Source organism: Anastrepha obliqua, chromosome 2 (genome assembly GCF_027943255.1).
Source record: "Anastrepha obliqua isolate idAnaObli1 chromosome 2, idAnaObli1_1.0, whole genome shotgun sequence".
Lineage (NCBI taxonomy): Eukaryota > Metazoa > Arthropoda > Insecta > Diptera > Tephritidae > Anastrepha > Anastrepha obliqua.
Window position 1 is genome coordinate 59,226,596 of NC_072893.1, and position 14,395 is coordinate 59,240,990.

A 14,395-nucleotide genomic window follows, 5' to 3' on the forward strand; every position below is an offset into this window, starting at 1 on the left:
CCAATACATATGTAGATAAATGCAAGTGTAATTACCTGTGTGTGTGTATGTGTATGCCTATAGAAAGTGAGTGGATATGCTTGTGCGAGGGCTTGTCTCTAAGAATACTCTGTCACGTGTGTTCACAATCATCAGATGTTAAGTTTTTTATAATTATATAAGGATAATATATGGATATATGAACATATATATGTATATGTATAGGTATAGACTGTATATATGTATATGATAACATGAGAGCCTATGGATGTGTATATTTGTACACAAATATAATATATTATTCATCTACATATACACAAACATACTCATGTTTTCATTCTGTATTTTACTAAATAGTTGTCTTTGGCTTGAATTGAATTTTACAGCGGAAGGCGCATTTAAGAAGCTCAAGCCTGAACCTAATACGGGCCTCTCGTCGGTTTCCGGCGGTGTTACGTCGCCCGGAAACGGCTTATCTTCGTTAAGTCAACATGCCGGCCATACACCGACCACAGCATCCTGCCCGACTCCAGCGAGACGAAGACATCGTACGACGTTTACACAGGTCAGTTACGTAAATCTTGTTCAAATCAAATCTAATCTAAATCTAGCCGATATTTGTACATACGAATGTGCATCCGCATTTATGTGCACGTTTACACATTTACATATAGATACACACACACATACTTGCTTACATATGAATATGTATACCTATGCCATGTGACAGTAATGACATGTAGCTAACTTGTGATTAGTTCCAAGGAACATTTGTCAACAAAATACATACACAATATAATTGTGTATAGTATGCTAAAGTACATAAAACCAGCCAAAATGGAGCTGCACACACAAGTATTTGTAGGCATATGAAGTTCGGATGTACATATTTAAAACATCTAAATTGCAAAAACAAGTTAAATGTGTATGCAAACCCGTCTGTACGACATGTAAAAATTTAATTTTATGTTTTTGCCTTAAAAATTTGAAATATTGAATACTTAATTAATTAATTGTTTGTTGGTTTAAGAAACAGTTGTTCTTTTGGCGGTTTGGAACTTTTTCTCAAATAAGAAACAAAGCAAACAATGAAGCAGGAAATATTTTGGTTTTATTAGCAAACAAATTCTATGGCACTAGTAAACAAAATTTACGTTCATAGATATTTATTGGGTATGGGAATAAGTATCCGTCCTTTCTTAGCCAAAGTTACGAATTATTTAAACAATTAAATAATACAGGATATTATGTTAAGTATGTCCCATTGGAAGCTACAACTTTACTCCAGCTCCTCTGATCAAAAATATGAGTTGCTTTGACTTGATCCATTCATTGAGCCAGTTTGCGATGCTCTCGTAAGAAGTGAACCGTACTCCAATAAGGGATGACTGCATTGATCGGAACAGATGGTAATGCGAAGGTGCAATGTCTTTAGAAAACGGCGGATGGGGCAAGATTTCACAATCCAGTCCCTCTTAATATTTCTGGACCAATTTAGCAACGTGTGGCCTGGCGTTGTCATGCAGCAAAATCAGTTTGTCATGTCTACGGCCCCATTCCGGTCGATTTTCTTTGAGAGCTCGATTCAAACGGATTAGTTGGTAACGATCGCCAGTGATGGAGTTCATAATAGATGAACTCTTCTGATCCAACCAGATGCACAACATAACGTTTGAAGCATGAATATTTTTTTTCGCTGCCGCTGGTCTTGGTTCACCTGGCAGGCTCCAACAATTTCGACGCTTAGGGTTACCATAATACCTGTAGATCCATTTTTCATGGCCAGTGACGATGCAATGCAGGAAACGTCTCTCGATATCCCTCTCCTTCAAGTGATGTGGCACTCAGTTACTTGCTTTCTGGACCATTCCCACCAACAATTGATCTGTCAATGTCCAATTCTTTAGACATATCATCAAGGGCTCGATATGCGTCTTCATCCATTAATTGTTGTAGTTGAGTATTTTCGAATTTTCTCGGTGTTCCTTCGCGATCTTTGTCACTCACGTCGAAATTGCCACTATGAAAGCGTCGATACCACTCTTTACAAGTTGTATTTAATGGAGTGTGATTAGCCTAAATATTGATTAATATACGACACGTTTCAGCTGCACTTTTCTTTAAAAGATAATAACGAAGCATGACTCGCCGCAAATACTGTTTTTTCGGGACGAACATAGACATTTTTGACGTCAGCTAAAAAAGGATCTTTACGCTTCAAACGAATGTCAACTACTGCGATCGAGACCTCACATATACACCTTCAAATCACCAGTATATTACTAAAGCGAACACAAAAATAGTATCAGCAGCGACATCTCTTTTACGAGGGCAGAAGCTTATTCCCATATCCAATTTATTAACTAGTGTTCTCCAGTTGTTGAAACTCTACCAGTTTTAACTTTATCTTTGTCTCCTTATCGTCATTTCCATTCCTCTCTCTATCTTTATCCTTGCCTCTTTCCTCTATGTTCTTTATCTTTATCTCTACCTTAATATTTATACCTTCATCCTAGCAGATTTCTTTAATTCAATATTAATGTTAAAGTTGGCACATGTACTTGTATATACATGTTTTGCCATTTGCATTAGTGTCACATTTTAATTGACTTTTTCGCTTTATATTAAACTAATTTGAAATTTGATTAATTTCTTCAGATTAGACAGAAATCCATTATTTTTGTATAAACATTTTGTGCAATGCCTTAAAACTGCGTTATGGTCGATCTTTAGTATCTTAAAGTATCGATCAAAGAATTTAAAGTTTATGCTCGTTGTCAAGGTAAAATTTCACTCTAAAAAATTATTTTGCTGTTTTGTTTATTCCATTCAGCTGTGAGTTACAGGGTGTTAACAATGGAAGTCAACAAAGAGAAAATTCGGTACAATTTACAGTTTTTCTTTGATAAAGTCGATCGGTTTTGTCGATTTCGTTCAGGCATTTTTGATGTTAAAGAAAATGTCGATAAAATCACAGAAATAATCGAAGTTAACCGGCATGTTAGTAGTCATAATATCGGTCAGGAGCTAAACGCTCGCCGTGAGATGACTCAGTTGTTAAATTTCTGGTCACAGAAAGTCGATCAACATCTCTAGGACTATTGACAATAACGATGACAACGTGAAGATGGTATTTATTTACAATTGAGTGGAAATTTCGATAATATTTCAATAATTCGTACACGTTTGGCAAGTGTTGCATGATGAAAAGGAAAACCTGAATAATACTGATTTTGACAGATGAATATCATTGGTAACTTTGGCCGCTGAATCATAATACTTGGAAAAACTATTACTATATTAGTATCTGGTCATTCTTTATAAGAATAATTGACGCATAAAACCCAACATATTTATTTCACCTCTGAATGGCAAATGATTTTTATGTGAAAGTTTCTCATAGTCAAAATTCATTTGAGGGCTTACCATTGCCAGGGACCAAAAATGCATCCGGCATTCAAATCGTATAAATAATATTTTTTGGGATGTTGTGGGTCTCGACAGTCTCGTGGGGTGTTCAATGCTGCTTATTCACATATTCATTAAGCGAGAAATTACCCCCATAACTCCAGATGATTTAGAGATGATAAAGAAAATAAACTCACATAAGGGATGACTATAAAATTTTTCTTTACTAATTGCAACCCCATAACAAGTTAGCTTTTGTGTTACCGCGCTAGACTTTGTTTTTGGCGTTTTGTGTAGTAGCAGGTCCCTGCTAATTAGTCGCAATTGACCGACATCCTGCAAGTCAACACAACGCAGACTAGTGCTCAAATTCTGTTGCATCTATGCAGCAGAGTTATTGAACATTGCGAACTCGCGGTGTTTATTTCAAAGTTTCTCTAAGGAATGTAGTAGGTTGTTCAATAAGTTTGCGGTTCGATAAGAGAGGGCGTTGCTACTAACTTAAATTGATTTTTGGTATGCTGGTACACTCTTCATATGAACGTAAGTGAAGTTTCATTTCAATGTGTCAATTCATTCTTTGCTTACAAGCCATTTAGTATAGACGTGTCACAGTATTTTCTACAATGGAAAACATCAAGCATCGCGCAATGAATTTTTATATTTGGAGGGTTAAAAGCAAAGGAAATTTATGAACGAATGTTAAAAGGATATGCATTTTTCGCCATCAATTAGTACATTAGAAAGATGGGTGGCTGAATTTAAACACAGTCGTACAAACCTTGAAGACGATCCACGTCAGAGACGTCAAAAAACTGAAACAAAACCAGAGATCATAGAAAAAATACAGGATATCATTTTGGAAAATCATCAAGTGACTGCAAGAAATTTAGTAGAAGCCCAAGGCGTCTCACTGGATAGTCGAAGCAATATTTTGACTGAAGTATTGGGTTTCAAAAAGCTGGGTTTCAGTGTACGCAATAAGTGTCGCATTCGCTAACAATGGAACAAGAACACATTCGAAAACGACTTTCTCAACAACATTTAGGGCGTTTTTGAAAACATAAAATGGATTTGTACGTCGATGGATGAGACTTGGGTCTATCACCATAATCCTAAATAAAAAAAATAGGTTAAAGAGTGATGTGCAGCTGGTTCTTTGGCTCCGAACCGACTTCATGTCCACAAATCGGCCAAGAAGGTGTTAGCATTTTGGAATACAAAAGGAATTTCGCTTGTGGATTACTTGCAAACTGGTAAAACTATTTATATAAATGGTTTTACAATAACAGGTGTTATTGGTGAATGGATTGCGCTATCGAGAGATGATAAACGATTTTTTATGGCCGGAATTGGATGATATTGATCTGGACAACGTTTATTTTCAACAAGATGGCGCAACGTGCCACACAAGCAACGAAATCATTGATCTTTTACGGGAAAAGTTTCCGGACCGTGTTTTCTCTCGAAGAGGTGAGCACAATTGGCCACCGACATCTTGTGATTTAACACTTTGTGGTTTTATTCTTTGAGGCCAGGTGAAAGAGAAGGCCTACACCAACAGCCCAGGGTCGATTCAAGACCTCAAAGAAGGAATTTGTGAGGCTATCGAGGGCATAGGGCAGCCACTTTGCAATTCGGTTATGGAAAATTTCATGACAAGGATATTGTCCTGTAAGCGTGGTCCTGGTGGTCATTTGCCTGGTGTTATTTTGCACTATTAACGGCATACCTCTTTGTAATGAAATAAACATCCGATCATTTATATTAAAGCATTTTTCTTTGAATATCAAAATGACACTTCTGTTTGGAAAACCATATATAATATATATACAGGGTGGGCCATATAGCGTTTGCTTTTTGAACCACCTATTTTTTTGAGAATGGTAACACAAACGACATGTCAAATGTGTTCATAATTTACTTAAACGTTTGACATTTACGAAATGGGACACTATACGCTTGAACAAAATTGGGAAATATTGAAAACCTATTTCCAAAGTGGTGAGTCTTCTTCTTCTTCCGCGATTACAGTAAATAGCAAGCTTTACCGTGATATGCTCAATGAGTTTTTGTTTCCAAAAATTGAAGAGGATGACATGGACGACATTTGGTTTCAACAGGACGGTGCAACTTGTCACACTGGCAAAGTTACACTCGCACTTTTGGCTACCGTTTTTGAATTCCGATATCAATTGGCCACCTCGGAGCTGTGATTTAAGCCCGTTGGACTATTTTTTGTGGGAAGCCGTTAAGGACAAATGCTATGCGAACCATTCAGAGACGATTGATGCTTTAAAACACGAAATCGAAGTTGCCATTCATGAAATTGGAGCCCAAACAATCGAAAATGTGCTTAAAAATTGGGTTGATCGAATGGTCTACTGTAAAGCCAGTTGTGGCAGTCATTTGAACAATATTATTTTTCATTCATAAATGACAATGTTCAATCTTCAAAATAAAAAAAAAAGTTTAAAGAAATATTCATTAGTTTTTTTTTTATAGCCAATTCAAAAAGCAAATTTTACATGGCCCCCCCTATATATAATTGGCGCGTACACCCTTTTTGGGTGTTTGACCGAGCCCCGAACGGCAGATATCTTATATAAAGAGAAAATATATAAAGCAGAAATATATTCGGAGGTATGCCATTGCCTGCCCAGGGGCGACCGCTATTAGAAACAACTTTTTCTTAATTTTGGTGTTTCACGGAGATCCGAACCTACGTCCTCCGAATGACTCCGAATGGTAGTCACGCATCAACCCATTTGGCTACGGCGGCCGCCGAATATGAATATTATTGTAACCTTTTAGACCAGCTAAAGGAAAAAATTCGTGAAGGAAGACCCAGTTTGCAAAAGAAAAAATTCTATTTCATCAGGACAAGGCACCGTGTCACAAGAGCATACTGACAATGGCAAAAATTTATGAATTAATGGTCGAATTGTTGGGCATCCACCGTATTCATCAGATTTGGCCCCTAGCGACTTCCATCTGGTTCCAAACCTAATAAAATTTTTGGGTGGCAAGCGTTTTTCATCAAATAATTACGTCATACCAGCTGTCGAAGAGTATTTTGCAGCCCTTCCAGATTCTCACTTCAGGGATGGAGTTCATAAATTGGAATCTCGCTGAAACAAGAGTACTGATGTTCAGGGAGACGATGTTGAATAATAAAGTGTATTTCAAACCATAAAATTGTGTTTTTTCTTATCGAACCGCAAAACAGAATCCGCATAGAACAAAATTTTGGTAGCTAACATTATTTTCACTCGATTTATTCCAATTGTAATTATTTTACATTTTTAAGATTTCTTATGGAGGCAAATAAGTTCTCAAATACTCGTACATAAGAAAAACAATAAAAAGTGACAATATTTTGTTTTATTTATTTCAGGAGCAGCTAGCCGAGTTGGAAGCCGCGTTTGCGAAGTCACATTACCCGGATATTTACTGCAGAGAGGAATTGGCACGAACGACGAAGCTTAACGAGGCACGAATACAAGTAAGTGAACAGTTCAGAGAATGGTCAACGTTTACAGTTGGGAATAAAAAACAATAAAAATTGCAATAATAAAAAATAAATGCTTGAAAAACACTCTAACAGCATTGCCATACAATTACATTTGCAAATATTATATAATTTACAGTAAAGCGTTTGTTTCTACGTATCCATACGTACATGTACATATATGTACATATGTATCACTTTTACTGTTTTACTAATCATGATTAGCGATTAGTCAGTGATTATTCCAATTCAATGCTTCCAACTCCCACAGCATTTGGCCCGAGTGTCGCTGTAAAGTGCAGACCAATTCACACTGTTTACATCCTATTCAGCAGCTTATACACACACACACACACACACACATACACACATGCATATATACACATGTGAATGCACTCGAAGTTCACTTTGTGCCCCGCAGTTATAATTAATTTATAGTTTTATAATGACTTCAACCCTCGTAGATGTGAAATGAGTCGAGAATTGGCCGATGGGTGGTATTGTTGTTGAGGTGTGCAAGTGAAATGACAGACACCCTTGTCGGTGGCATTGTAACACTTGTCGTCGCCGGTACGCCTCTAAGCATGCTATGTTATTTTTACTTATGTACATTACGGTCGTAAATATTTTAAACCAGATGTAGATTGAAAAGGGCCTTACATCGACTCAAATAGCAAGCAAACAAATACTTGCCTACATATGTAAGGTAGGCTTGGCGGGTAGGCGGGTGTAGTTCGTCAAATTACTGGGGTTGCTGCTCAATTTGTGTTGGCACATGCCGCGACTGAAAATATTTGAACATTTGCAATAAAATATGGTTTACGCTCGCTAATAAGACGGTGGTTAATGGTTCAAATCCTTGCTGTGCTCGGCGTTGTTTGCGGCCTTTTTGGGTAAGAGTTGAGAGCTGATGACATCTCGTCACATTTGTCATTTGATGAAGTGATAATGCGCTTTTAAAAGCCTATCACACATTTAATCTGCGATTACGTATCCATATACATATTTGTATATTTGTAAGGATTATTCGCCACATAAAATACAAAGGCTTCTCTGGTTGCATATTAGCTATGAAAACATAAGTGCATGTACTTACATATGTATGCATTTCAGATAAAAATCGTATGCATTTCTCGGATAATAATTACCAAGCTCACAACTGTATAAATTTCTCATAAAGAATCACGTATAGCATTTAATTGAAAAGAGTGGGGTAAAATAAAAACATTTTAAGTTTTGGCGGAATCTAACTTTACACATATACATGCCTTGCATACACCAACTTGATCAAAATACTAGTTTATTCCTCAAAAGTGATATTATCGCCTTCAAAGTACTCCCAGCGTTTGATCCAGCTCTCGAAACATTTATATTTATTTATTTTATACTTGGTGCGCTTAATTTTGGTGTTTCACCGAGATTCGAACCTGCATTCTCTCTGAATTCCGAATGGTAGTCACGCAACAACCCATTCGGCTACGGCGACCGCCGTTTCCCGTTTAGAGAACTCTATTTTCGGTATAGCTATCAGAGCCATGTTCGATTATTCCATTACCTCCTTTCAGCTGTTAAGCCGCATTCCCAGTAGTAGTTTTTTGACTTAACCAAACAGGAAAAAATAGCAGGGAACCAGATCAGGTGAATTCGATGGCTGCGGGATGGTATTCGTTTCGTTCTTAGACAAAAATTCTCGGACTATAATGGCACTGTGCGACGGTGCGCAAAATGCACAAGTTGTTTTCCCAGAAATTCTTTCGTTATTGGCGAACTCTTTCACTTAAACGTCTTAAAACGCCTTTCTTACACTCTGACCTTCTGACATGGCTTTTTTGGTCTTGGTTCATACGGAGCTCTCGACTCATTCACCGGATATCTAGATTGGGTGACGTTCTCTAAACCCAATGTGCCAACGCGGTCCCTCATGTGCCAACGCGGTCCCTTTTTTGCATGAAATTCAGGTCCTTTGGGAACAATTACGGTGCAAACACAAATCATTAACTAGCTTTCTGCCAGCTCTCTGATCGCTAATTTACGGCTTTTGATCAACTTTTCTTTCACTTTATTGATGTTGTCATCAGTTTTCGATGTCGATGGCCTGACACCACGTTCGTCATCCTCGATAGACTCGCGATCTTTTCTGAAGCACTCATGCGATTCGTAAACGGCTGTTTTCTTTAGATATTCATTACCGAAAAATTTTCCCAACATTTCTATGGTTTTCAAACTATTGAATCCATTTTTAACGCAAAATTTAATACAAACTCGTTATGGGCGGTTTTTCTGGGAAATTTTTGATCAAGGTGCTATAGGGTATATGATTTCTTTTGAAAAAAATCACACTAAGTGAGTGAATTCAAATGCTTTTTCATTGAAGGCGACACAACTAAGTTTTTAATATTATATAACATCATTCAAATGGCCGCCACGGCTCCTATTGCAGTAACGAACCCAAAGAATCCAAGTTCGGAGCACTTTTCCAGTAAACCACATTGTGTGCGATGAAAAGTGCATTGAACATTGAAGAGAGTCTGTAGTTTACTCACATAGATCAATAACTCAAATAACTGCTCAATAAGTAGTCCAATGAGGTTAAATCACTACTTCTTAGAAACCCTTCAATGTCACAATTTTTTTAAAAATAATCGAATCGCCAATATTTTCCCCACAATAATTCGATTGTTTCACCCTCTGTAAAGCACATAGCCCCTTCTTGTTGAAACTGGATGTTGTCAAGGTCAACCTTTTATCCATTTCAACCTTAGAAGGATGGTTACGGTTGTATGTACACAAATTTGTATGCATATATGTAGTGAGAGCTGGGGTTATGTGCAACAATTTGAATGTGTAATAAGTGTTTGTCATTCCAATTCCACCGATACGTATAGGCACTACGCGCCCAGTGATTGGCGCGATAGGAATTAATCATCATCATCGTTCAAAAATTAAAAAAAAAAAAAAAATCTAAAAAACTACCAAAAAATGATTCGTCACCTGAATCGCAGTTGATACAAGTAGAGAGTCGCGATCTTGCATGGCGACACATTTCGAATGATATGGAATCATCCAAGTGCTTGCACATCACTCCCTTAGCATTTATTTTGTTTGACACTATTTAATCATAAACTCTCTCCGATTTTTTTAGGGAATTCGAAAAATATATAATTAAAACATATAATATTTTCCTATAAGATTAGTAAAAAAATTCACTAAAATCATGATAAATTGAGATCTGAAGTAAACTTTAGTAAGTAAACTGCTCGAGAAGCCTTTACTTGAATTTTGTACAGCAAATAATGTGCATCTTATCACGTATATTATATACAAGGTGGCGCAAAATTAATCACTCCATCGGAAGATATATAATTTTTGCAAATAACGTCGTACTTCAATCATATTTGACACTTGTGAACTACACAGCGCGTAAAGATCAAAATAAAGATTTCTATCACTTAAAACCATTGTCTATTTAGTAAAAGGGTTATTCAAAAACAAAATTGGATGATTAATTTTGCGCCACCTGTATCTTACGTATAAGTATGAAAAATATATATTTTTTTGTACTTATTTTTAAAATTGCCAAACAAATGCAATGAAACTTCATCAACTTATTACCTGGAAGGATGCCGGAAGGATATTGGCATTTTAAAATTAATTTACTAGGGCAACTCCCATACAAACCAATTCATCAATATTAGTTCTAGAGATTCTTCTGCCGTAGAAGTCCAAGTACCGTCGGGCCCAAGACCCAATGGCTTGACCCAAGAAGCCATTGAATGATCTTTGGACAAAATACGGATGAGACTCGCAGAATCTTTGGTAGATTCGATGGAAGAACAAAAATCGCTCCAGCTCTTTTTCTTGGCGACTTTCTCTGTATAGTTGCCAATTACCTGTTGAGTAACTGATGAGATGAAAATTTGATCTGTCTTCTTCCCTTAAGTTTGAGAGCTCATTGCTCCTCCAAGGAGGATAGGATTTTTTGCTATACTTCATTGGACATGACGTTTTGTAGGCTCTACTGAATGTCTTCTCCAAGTTTGAGAGCTCATTGTTCCACTGAGGAGGCTCTACTGAATGTCTTCTCCAATGTTGTAACCCTACTCTAAAGGTTTTTCGTGAGAGTGATCTGAATGATCGGCATTCTTCCTAACCTATTATTTACTACACTTTTGCAACTTTTCCAATTAGTTTTTAATGGATTTCGATACGGTAAGGGTGGATCCACCCTCAGATTCAGCTCGTAAATGATCAAGCTGTGATCCGCGAAAGAATTTTTGTTGGAGGCCCTCCATTTGTCTACCTTTACTGAACTGTTTTTGGACCGTAAAGTAAAATCAATCACTTCCGCCTATCGCCTAAAGTACTCCGTACTAGGAAAGGTGTAGATGGGAGTATTACTTCTGTTACATATCGTCAGGTTAATATTAATAATCGATCGTTCGTCTGCGAGCTGCCTCATAGAGAGTGCCTGGCGTAGGCGTGGCATCCAAGTAGCAGGGTTTTATTCTTAGCTTCAAGCACAAGCCGACTAGCCTCCTCGGGCGGTGCTAGCCGATGATGTGCCATGTGGATGGAAGCAAGTATTATTAAAATCGGACTTACCTAAAAAGCGTTTTCCAAGTTGAGATCTACGCTGTAGGCAAAGGAACAAAAAACGATAAATAGCTTACCTCCGGCGAACCGTACCATTTTTGTTGATAGTCAAGCAGCGATTAAGTCACTGGCCTCAGCGTGCATCAATTCAATATGCGTTAATTCAATTCGCTCTTGCTTATCCAGCAACATACTTTGTTGGGTCCCAAGCCACTCTGTAGTGGAGTGAAATGAACGAGCGGATGAGCGTGAAAGAAAAGGTTCTGAGCATGACTTTCAGCGAGTGGTGGAGAACAGCATTCTTCTAAACGAACTGTGCACTACGATTGACTCTGGCCAAAACTGAATCTTAAAAGGGCAAAATGACTGCTTGGATTCAACAGATTAACTACCAGCGTCCTCACAGGTGTTATAACGGGTCACTGCACTTTGGTACCCTAGCCAGTAGAACGGGAGATGAAAGAAGAAATTGAGTGCGTCCAGAAATTTGCAAAATGTCTCACTGTAGGGACTAGTTACTTTCTCAAAAATATCTAAGTGGTTTAAGCAACTTAGTTAGGAGCTGGAAATCAAATGTAGGTATCACAATGGCCTTTAGAGCCACCGAGTGTCTTGTCTTAGACAAGCAACCTGGCTGACCTAACCTAATTTAAGAGTTAATAAAATCAAAGCGCAAACCAAACTTAAAAAATCATCAACATGAAATTTAATTCGGGAAGTCCCCTTTTCTCCATTTAGTAAGAATGTATATATGTACTGCCCACTTATATTTTTTATACTTTGTCCGCCTATGAGGAGGCGGCTGCCGTAGCCGCATGAGCTGGTGCGTGATTACCAATCGGTAGTGCTCGAGTTCGAAACCCCGGACATGAAATACCAAATGATAGAAATAGTTTTTTCTAATAGCTGTCGCCACTTCAAAGGAAATGACAAGGAGCCGAGTGTATTTCTGCCATGAAAAAGCTTTTCATAAAAACCATTTGCCTTTCGGAATCAGCATAAAACTGTATGTCCGTCCATTTGTGAAAAAACATCAAGACGCGCACCACAAATAAGAGGAGTAAAGCGTGTAAGTGCAAATTACTTAGATATGTATATACTTATATAATGCTTTCATTATGCGGGGAAAACACCTCGAGAGTCCAATACCCAACTAGCTCATCCGCCGAGCAGTTTTCCGCCGTGTCCCTGTGACCAGGTACTCAAATGAGCCTAATAACAAAGTATTCCGATGGGATATCAGGCATGATCCAAATAGTTTCGATCACATCAAAATCGGCCCTAAATGCCACTTGGCCTTATAACTTTAGCCGTAAAAATGTGCAACTTAAATGATTTGAATAAATTCTTATTAATATTCACTAAGTTTAACACAAAAATGTTAAATATGGTTTTATATGCTCTATAATTATCTATTGGACTATTCTGCTTCATAAACTCTAAAATCAGCTGCAAAATTTCTTCCATAGATAAGAAATAATTGGAATATTTTCTTGAGAGCTGCATCCGCGCCTTAAGGTAAAAAGATTGTAATGCTTAATTGTTGAGCTCTGCTAAAATAAAACGCGTAGACTCAATTTAATGGTATGTACATTTGTACGCACGCAGTTGATATTTAAGCTTTAATAAAAAATGTTCTCAAATAAACGACAGAAATCCGAGAATCCCTCCTCCACCCAATGCACCATTTCGTTGTAGCTCCTAACAGTTTTTATCTTCCTGCGCGGTAATTTCACTTTGAAAATTTATCAAAAAGACGAAAAAAGCACAGCGAGCAAATACATAGTCAAAAAAAGAAGAAGAAAGATAGTAAATTTAAATTGAAAATAATATGAAGGCAATGGCAATTGCAAAGACGAAGGCAAAGTAACGCAAAAAGCGACAAATACCGAAAGGCTGTTCGCAGGATAAAGAATGGAGGGTGTTCAGGAGCATATCTATGTAAGTATGTATATGAGGATGGTTGTTGCTCAAGTTGACGACGTTGCTCCTGGCGATACATATTAAAGGTTGCGGCATCCAAGGCGATGACGACGACGACGATGGCAGTCTTAACGGTGGATAGGTTGAAATGTCTTAAGATGAAAGCCAAGCAAAATGGGAGACGTTATTATTTTTGTTTCCCTCCTTTTTTTGTTCATTCATTTATTTATTCATTTTTTATGGAATTTTGTAAAATAAGTTGTGAATGTGCCTTGGATGGAACAGCAAATTTGTTGAAATGGGGTAGCTTAGTTGTTGTAGATGTATTTATTTAAGTTCGTTTGTATGGTCGTCGAGTTTTTGATGACTTTTTTGCCAATAGATTGCGAAACAGAATGAGGCAATACGACCACTCAGCTATGACTTTGGTTTTTTGCAACGGATGCTCAGTGGGTCTAAGACAAGCAAAAGCAAAAGCAAGCGGTTTTCAGAACAGGAACGCCAGCTATATTCGTAAGGTCCGCAGACAAGCTTACGATGAGAAGTAGGTGCTCATATAATACATACAAATGCATATAATTCATACATATTTACAAGGGTGGTGGAATTTTCGTTTTAATAGCTGTTCGCCCCTTATTTTTATTCGAATTATTATTTTCGTCTGTGTGGATGTGCGCTGAAAAGCTGGGATAAGCTATTGATATATGATATAATATGCACAAGAAAGTATATATGTATATACATATATATATGTATATATATATATATCCAGACTTATATATATATATAATATTATATATCGGTGTGCTTTTGACATCTTTGGCCGACTTACACTATTTTTCTGTCAGGCACTAAATTGCTTGCTTTTCCGAAATCTGTAATCAATTAATCATTTATAGCCATACTTTTAGTAACTATCTTAATAAAAACTCAATAAAATGCCAAATTTTCCCATGGTAAATCAAAATCGGCCGCCGTAGC

General features: G+C 37.3%; 1 protein-coding gene across 2 annotated transcripts in view; it reads left to right on the forward strand.

The window, feature by feature from the left end:
• Positions 1-14,395, forward strand: part of LOC129238627 (homeobox protein unc-42) — a 51,781-nt gene that overhangs the window by 14,165 nt on the left and 23,221 nt on the right. For both annotated transcript variants that reach the window (XM_054873709.1, XM_054873708.1), the window contains exons 2-3: positions 366-544; positions 6,785-6,892. In XM_054873709.1, coding sequence (XP_054729684.1) covers positions 366-544; positions 6,785-6,892 — 287 coding nt within the window. The remainder of the gene's footprint in view (positions 1-365; positions 545-6,784; positions 6,893-14,395) is intronic.